Here is an 8830-nt window from a genome sequence, read left to right on the forward strand (position 1 = left end):
TTAAATATAAATTCAAATCATATAACCAACTCTGAAGTTCTTTGACTACAGTTATTCTGTCTCAGAAACCTATTATGTGTCAAATATTTTATTACAATCCAAATTCAGACCTGTATCAAGTGCTAATATTGTGTCCATTTTTGTCCCAACTGTTCAGGGTTGGACCTCTGCGGTCGTCTCCAGCTGTGCTCAGCAAAGCAATTTATTTTCACATGTTGTGCCGTATCTGAAAAAACGATTTATGAATATTGCTTAAAACTTTAGACACTTCTTAGTTATATTAATCTAAAGATCTGTATACTTTTTGGTGATGATTCAAAATATATTTTTATATTTATTGAGTTTTTTGTAAAAAAAAAAGGGGGGGGGGGGGTGTTCACATGTCGCCTTATCTCAGAAACTATTTGTGATCATTGCTAAGACAAAAAAAGGGGGGGTCACATGTCATGCCTTATCTCCGAAGCTATTTATGATCATTGCGTATCCTTCTGTCTGTCTGTCATCAACTTGTTGGACATTAACTCCAAAACATTTTAACCAATTGCATAATACTTTGTGAATTGTTTATATCTATTGACTTGAGCTCCCTTTCATTTTTTATCAATATTAGAATTTATGTTTCTGAGTGATCAGATTTTATTCATTAAAAAAAGAGGCATTTTCCATTTTTCGGACAATAATTTAAGAAGGCTTTCACCAACTTGCAAGAAATTTTTGTGAATTGTTTATATCTATTGACTTGAGCATGGTAGATTTTTTATGAATTTTAGATTTTACGTTTCCAAGTGACTTTTCATAAAAAGGGGGGATTTTCCAGTTTCGGACAATAACTCAAAAATGCTTTCTGCAGTTCTCATGAAACTTTGGTGAATTGTTTATATCTATTGATGTTAGCTACCTTTAGAATTTTTTTAATTTTAAATTATACATTTCTGAGTTATAGGGTTATATTCATTTAAAAAGGGGGAATTTTCCAGTTTTCAGATATTAACTCAAAAATGTTTTCAGCAATTCTCATGAAACTTTGGTGAATTGTTTATATCTATTGATGTTCAAGCTCCCTTGTGATTTTGATAAATTTCAAATCTGACATTGAGAAGATATTGAACTGTATTCTTTGAAAACGTGACGGGCGTATCATGTGCTCATGGCACAGCTGTTTATTAGTTTTTGTTGTGTTGGTTAATTTTAATTTTTACTTGATCCTGTGTTGAAATTCATTAAATAACAATCTATTTTTATTAAAGGATATTTTTCATTACATAAAATGGTTTCACTCAGAAGTATTTCATCAAAAAATGAATTCTTGGAGTTCTTTGATATAATTCTAGTAATGTACTTAGATTTTGGATATTGGACCATAAAAGGTAAATTTCAAATTTTTCAGTTCTTTGACCACATTTATTTTGTGTCACAAACCTATGATGTATCAAATATTCAATCACAATCCAAAATCAGAGCTGGTTTAATCCTAAATATTGTGTCCATATATACTTACTCAACTTTTCAGGGTTCAAGCTCTTCAGGAAAATCCTGTTTGTGTTTTCTCTGACAGCCTCTTGTTTTATAGAATATGAGGACTATTATAAAGTCAAGTTTAAGTGATATGAAAGAATAACAATGTTACCTTCAATCTTACTTAGCAAAGCTGCTTATATAGTTCATTTCAATGTAAGAGATACAAAAAAAATTCATAACATCAGAATTCTTAGAAAAGATTATTTTTTTTTGGTGGCCAGACAGACAGAAAGAAGTAAAGAAGTTAGACTTGATGCTGAAAAAGGTCCATACTTTAGACTTAAAACATGCATAATCATGATAATACTCTTAGTATTGAATTCTGGATAAGGGCATATGATATCAGATTATTTTTACACATGGAGATAATTATTTACTTTATTTGTTTTTTGTTTGTTTTTTTAATTATTTCTTGTCTTATTTCTTTAGATTGCAGTACTGGATTCTTTGCCACCACTTGAAGAAATCACCAAAGAGATGGCTCTTGTATATTTCCCAAGTCCTGAAATAGATATTGATCGTCCAGCAATGTACCCCTTTACACCAGAAGTACAGCCAGAAGCCTCTCCCTCTCCATTGAATTATGGTGGAAAGAAATGGTGATCATCGCTATGAAATAGTAATCATAGCTTTGAAATTGTTTAGAGATCAATCACAATTTCCATCTTTAATTCTGACAGTTTTGGGTTATGAACTGTAAAAACATATATGTTGTCTGAAAAATTGATTTTTTAATTATGAAAGGAAGAAAACAGAAGCTTGTCCAATTTTTATGCCCTCGCAATAGTGGAGTGGGCATTAAGTTTTACCCTTGTTCGTCTGTCTGTATGTATGTATGTCCAACAGTTGGTTTTTCTTTCATCAACTTTAGTTTGTCTCAACCAAATGTTTTGAAAATAATGCACAATGCTTATTACCACATAACAACAATATAGAGATCAAGTTCAAAATTTGGTGCACTTTTATTAGTCCCTACTGACAAGGTCGAGGGGACTTTAGGTTTTGGTATCACAACACCAGTAGCGTTACAGACATGCTCAATACTTTAAATTGGCCTACCATACAACAACGCAGACTTAAAACTAGACTTATAATGTTCTATAAAATTGTTCACCATATTGTCGCCATACCATCAGATTTACTCATACCAACAAACAAGAACCAGACAATTTCATCCACAAACTTACAGACACATACGTCTTACATTTAAAGACTGTTACAAATATTCATTTTTTCCGTCTTAGGGAGCTACCATTTTATTTTTATGGGGGGGGGGGCTAAGATGAAAAATTGTGTCCTGCCTTTTTTTTTATTTGTAATCTCTGTCCTGCCTTTTTATTTTCAGTCTATTCGGTCCTGCCTTTTTTTTCTTAGCTTATCCTGACTTTTTTATAACAATTGTCATCCTGCCTTTTTATACGACCGCAAAATTTGAAAAATTTTTCGTGGTATATTGCTATCACGTTGGTGTCGTCGTCTGCGTCGTCATCGGAATACTTTTAGTTTTCGCACTCTAACTTTAGTAAAAGTGAATGGAAATCTATAAAATTTTAACACAAGGTTTATGACCACAAAAGGAAGGTTGGTATTGATTTTGGGAGTTTTGGTCCCAACATTTTAGGAATTGGGGGCCAAAAAGGGCCCAAATAAGCATTTTCTTGGTTTTCGCACTATAACTTTAGTTTAAGTTAATAGAAATCTATGAAATTTTGACACAAGGTTTATGACCACAAAAGAACGGTTGGGATTGATTTTGGGAGTTTTGGTTTCAAAAGTTTAGGAATTAGGGGCCAAAAAAGGGCCCAAATAAGCATTATTCTTGGTTTTCGCACAATAACTTTAGTTTAAGTAATTAGAAATCAATGAAATTTAAACACAATGTTAATGACTACAAAAGGAAGGTTGGTATTGATTTTGGGAGTTTAGGTCCCAACAGTTTAGGAATTAGGGGCCAAAATGGGACCCAAATAAGCATTTTTCTTGGTTTTCGCACCATAACGTTAGTATAAGTAAACAGAAATCTATGAAATTTAAACACAAGGTTTATGACCATAAAAGGAAGGTTGGTATTGATTTTGGGAGTTTTGGTCCCAACATAATAAGGGGCCCAAAGGGTCCAAAATTAAACTTTGTTTGATTTCATCAAAATTGAATAATTGGGGTTCTTTGATATGCCGAATCTAACTGTCATGACTGTGTATGTAGATTCTTAACATTTGGTCCCGTTTTCAAATTGGTCTACATTAAGGTCCAAAGGGTCCAAAATTAAACTTAGTTTGATTTTGACAAAAAATAAATCAGTTAGGTTCTTTGATATGCTGAATCTAAAAATGTACTAAGATTCTTGATTATTGGCCCAGTTTTCAAGTTGGTCCAAATTGGGGTCCAAAATTAAACTTTGTTTGATTTCATCAAAAATTGAATAAATGGGGTTCTTTGATATACCAAATCTAACTGTGTATGTAGATTCTTCATTTTTGGTCCTGTTTTCAAATTGGTCTACACTAAAGTCCAAAGGGTCCAAAATTAAACTTAGTCTGATTTTAACAAAAATTGAAATCTTGGGGTTCTTTGATATGCTGAATCCAAAAATGTACTTAGATTTTGTATTATGGGCCCAGTTTTCAAGTTTGTCCAAATCAGGATCTAAAATTATTATATTAAGTATTGTGCAATAGCAAGTCTTTTCAATTGCACAGTATTGCGCAATGGCAAGAAATATCTAATTGCACAATATTGTGAAATAGCAAATTTTTTTTTAATTAGAGTTATCTTTCTTTGTCCAGAATAGTAAGCAAGAAATATCTAATTGCAAAATATTGTGCAATAGCAAGATTTTTTTTTAATTGGAGTTATCTTTCTTTGTCCAGAATCAACTTAAATCTTTTTTATATACAATATACAATGTATATTCACTTTTTACTACCAACTGATAAATTAAAATAATCTTTACCATTCAGTGATAACAAGCAGTTTTTTTACATCTTAATATTTTATGATGTATTTAAATGAGTAGTTATTGTTGCAAACTCCATTAGAAATTTTAATTGAGATTAGTTTTGGAATAAGGGAAAGGGGGATGTGATTAAAAAAATTGGGTTCAATTTTTCTCATTTGAAATTTCATAAATAAAAAAGAAAATTTCATCAAACATTTTTTTGAGAGGATTAATATTCAACAGCATAGTGAATTGCTCTAAGAGAAAACAAAAATTTTAAGTTCATTATAACACATTCATTCTGTGTCAGAAACCTATGCTGTGTCAACTACTTAATCACAATCCAAATTTAGAGCTGAATCCAGCTTGAATGTTGTGTCCATACTTGCCCCAACCGTTCAGGGTTCAACCTCTGCGGTCGTATAAAGCTACGCCCTGCGGAGCATCTGGTTTTTTTTGCCAAGTTACTCATCCTGCCTTTTTTTTCAAATTTCATCCTAGCCCCCCCCCCCCCCCCTAAAAATCAAATGGTAGCTCCCTTAAATATTTTTAGAGATCAGTTGACACCTACTGTTCTCTACAATACAATATAGAACAGTAAACCTAGTAGTTGTGTAAATAGTTTTAACCACATGTCATGTTAATATTTGTTTATTTTTTGGCACTATTCTTTTGTAAATATTCATTTATTATTATCCTACGAATGCGCAGCAGTTAGTAATCATCAAAAATCTGATGGATAACTGGATACCATAAGAAGAAGATTTGTAATTTAACAGGTCCTTTCCCAAAAATGGCTGTTTCTTCAGTTTGAAAATACTGATTTTTCTGGAATTTTTTTTTTTGAACTATTAGGTTTGGCGGCTACCTTCTTTACATCACATATTTATTAAAAATGAATATTTGATATATATCCAGTATTTGCGCATGCGCGAAAATGTTACAAAATTCTTTCAAAAATATTTGAACTATTTACTATAAATTTAGTGTTTTTCCGACGTAGTCGGTATAGTTTCGGTGTGTGCCCTTTGAACTTAATGACGCTTAACTATGGCAACAGAATACGCATGCTCGAAAATCCTTTCTGTGATTGGACAAAATGCTGTCATGTTGGGTGATTTGGTTGTGTTCAAGTTGAAAAAACGTCTTGTTAATTATATCGTGATGGAAAGCTAGTGAAAAACTATAAATATTTGAACTAGATCTTACAAAGATTTATATTTAATTAAAATAATTGTTTCTCCAATAGCTCTTTGCATCCATGACAGCTGTTTATTCGGGACAATTATATAATTTTTAATGTAAACTTTGTTACATACGAACGTACATGACTTTTAGAATGCAAGCATGTGAGATTTCCGCGGGGTTTTGGTGTAAACAGAAAGATACGAGGACAGAGAATACTGAAGATTTAATTAAAGAGGTCCTGCATCATTAAGTCATTGTGCTTCTGAAGGTTATCGAAATGATAGTTTTAAACATACTCAAATTTAAATACGTCGGATATCTTTTTAGCTCACCTGGCCCGAAGGGCCAAGTGAGCTTTTCTCATCACTTGGCGTCCGGCGTCCGGCGTCCGTCGTCCGTCGTCGTCGTCGTCGTCGTCCGTCGTCGTCGTCGTCGTCGTCCGTCGTTAACTTTTACAAAAATCTTCTCCTCTGAAACTACTGGACCAAATTAAACCAAACTTGGCCACAATCATCATTGGGGTATCTAGTTTAAAAATTGTGTCCGGTGACCCGCCCAACCAACCAAGATGGCCGCCATGGCTAAAAATAGAACATAGGGGTAAAATGCAGTTTTTGGCTTATAACTCAAAAACCAAAGCATTTAGAGCAAATCTGACATGGGGTAAAATTGTTTATCAGGTCAAGATCTATCTGCCCTGAAATTTTCAGATGAATCGGACAACCCGTTGATAGGTTGCTGCCCCTGAATTGGTAATTTTGAGAAAATTTTGCTGTTTTTGGTTATTATCTTGAATATTATTATAGATAGAGATAAACTGTGAACAACAAAAATGTTCAACAAAGTAAGATCTACAAATAAGTCAACATGACCAAAATGGTCTGTTGACCCCTTTAGAAGTTATTGCCCTTTATAGTCAATTTTTAACCATTTTTCGTAAATCTTAATTATCTTTTACAAAAATCTTCTCCTCTGAAACTACTGGACCAAATTAAACCAAACTTGGCCACAATCATCATTGGGGTATCTAGTTTCAAAAATTGTGTCCGGTGACCCGCCCAACCAACCAAGATGGCCGCCATGGCTAAAAATAGAACATAGGGGTAAAATGCAGTTTTTGGCTTATAACTCAAAAACCAAAGCATTTAGAGCAAATCTGACATGGGGTAAAATTGTTTATCAGGTCAAGATCTATCTGCCCTGAAATTTTCAGATGAATCGGACAACCCGTTGATAGGTTTTTGCCCCTGAATTGGTAATTTTGAGAAAATTTTGCTGTTTTTGGTTATTATCTTGAATATTATTATAGATAGAGATAAACTGTGACAACAAAAATGTTCAACAAAGTAAGATCTACAAATAAGTCAACATGACCAAAATGGTCTGTTGACCCCTTTAGGAGTTATTGCCCTTTATAGTCAATTTTTAACCATTTTTCGTAAATCTTAGTTATCTTTTACAAAAATCTTCTCCTCTGAAACTACTGGACCAAATTAAACCAAACTTGGCCACAATCATCATTGGGGTATCTAGTTTAAAAATTGTGTCCGGTGACCCGGCCAACCAATCAAGATGGCCGCCATGGCTAAAAATAGAACATAGGGGTAAAATGCAGTTTTTGGCTTATCACTCAAAAACCAAAGCATTTAGAGCAAATCTGACATGTGGTAGAATTGCTTATCAGGTCAAGATCTATCTGCAACAACAAAAGAAAGAGAGTTTTTAACGACCTCAGCTGGCTATACAACCCTTGCACAATCAACTGAATTTTGCAGAAATCATTAATAGGATAGATTGCCCTTATATGATAATTTTTTATTACCTTTTTGGGTTTTTTGGCAAAGTGGGGTTGGGGGGGGGGGGTTGCGCAACAACAAAACTACTTCACAACTTTCTCATTACTTTGCATTTCTTGTTAGATAAATTTTACAAAAATTCTCCCCTGAAACAACTGTTGAATTTAAACAAACTTGGTTTAAATCACCACTAGGATATCCAGGGACCACTGTGTATGATGACCCTGCCTGCCCACATGGCTGAAATTAAACATAGGTTTCAAATGCACTTTTTAGTATTATATCTCTGAAACTAAACGACAGTACAACAGTTGCATTTATCATGCAACAATTGTAAATAAAAATATCAGGTGAGCGACACAGGGTCCATGGACCCTCTAGTTTAAAGATAGTTCTTGTTGGATTTCTAATGATATTATGAATTGTAACATAAATTGGATTTTTTCCTTTGATGTTTTTATGAAATAATTTGCTTAAAAAGTGTCGTGAGGGAAAACCATGGTATATTATATGCAAATTTATGTTGTACCATACTTTGCTAATTAAATATGCAACTCGACTAGAATCCAAAGGAAAAAAGGCGGAGCTTCAGCCATGGTATAACATATTCATTTTCATGTTATTCCATGGCTGAAGCTCCACCTTTTTTTTTTAATTGTATCCGCCTCTAAAATATTTAGGAAACTGTAAAACGTACTAAAAGGTCAAGATCTTCATTTGTTTTCATTTTATAAGAAAAAGCAATAAATTATGTGTACCACATTTCAAGAAACCCTGTTCAAACTATATAGGATTGTTACAAATTCCCTTAATATAGTTAAGCAGCTTACCACACAAATCATGCAAATGGTGATACAAGCATGAAACTTTGTAAGAACATACCTTTAGGTGTAAGTAATCATATTAGGGGGGTAGCCACGAAAAAAAAATCATCCAATCATGGCTGCCATCTTGGATTTTCGAAATGACGTCTTCATAAGGAACAGACATCATATGTATGGTCCATTTTGCTTGTATTGTATCAAAAAAGTTAAATGGAGTAAATCATTGATATATAAGATAAAGTATCACTTTCGGTCAAATATCGATCGATAACCCACTCCTGGTTTATGAATATCCCGAATATGACTGTTTTATAACCCAAATAATGTCAGTCGTTATATTTCACAAATCTTCGGCTAATCTTCGATTGCTACATTAGGTTCAATAGGTTATGAACCAATAGAGGGAGTAATTTTATTCTGGTTAACCTTTTTTTGAGAGTGTGTGTTCTCATTGTTATAAGACGTGGATCGGTACTTGTCTATCCACCGTTCATATATTTAGTTATGAAGTTCTATTTGTAATTTTGATCGGATATTGATTTGAAGGAATTCTTTCCCTATTACTA

General features: G+C 33.1%; 1 protein-coding gene across 1 annotated transcript in view; it reads left to right on the forward strand.

Annotated features, from left to right (window-relative positions):
- Positions 1–2275, forward strand: part of LOC143044713 (ATP synthase subunit d, mitochondrial-like) — a 43181-nt gene extending 40906 nt beyond the window's left edge. Inside the window, exon 5 of the mRNA XM_076216798.1 lies at positions 1948–2275. Within this exon, the coding sequence (XP_076072913.1) occupies positions 1948–2121 (174 nt within the window). The 3' untranslated portion in view covers positions 2122–2275. The remainder of the gene's footprint in view (positions 1–1947) is intronic.
- The last annotated feature ends 6555 nt before the right edge of the window (positions 2276–8830 follow it).

Source organism: Mytilus galloprovincialis, chromosome 9, assembly GCF_965363235.1.
Source record: "Mytilus galloprovincialis chromosome 9, xbMytGall1.hap1.1, whole genome shotgun sequence".
Taxonomy (NCBI): domain Eukaryota; kingdom Metazoa; phylum Mollusca; class Bivalvia; order Mytilida; family Mytilidae; genus Mytilus; species Mytilus galloprovincialis.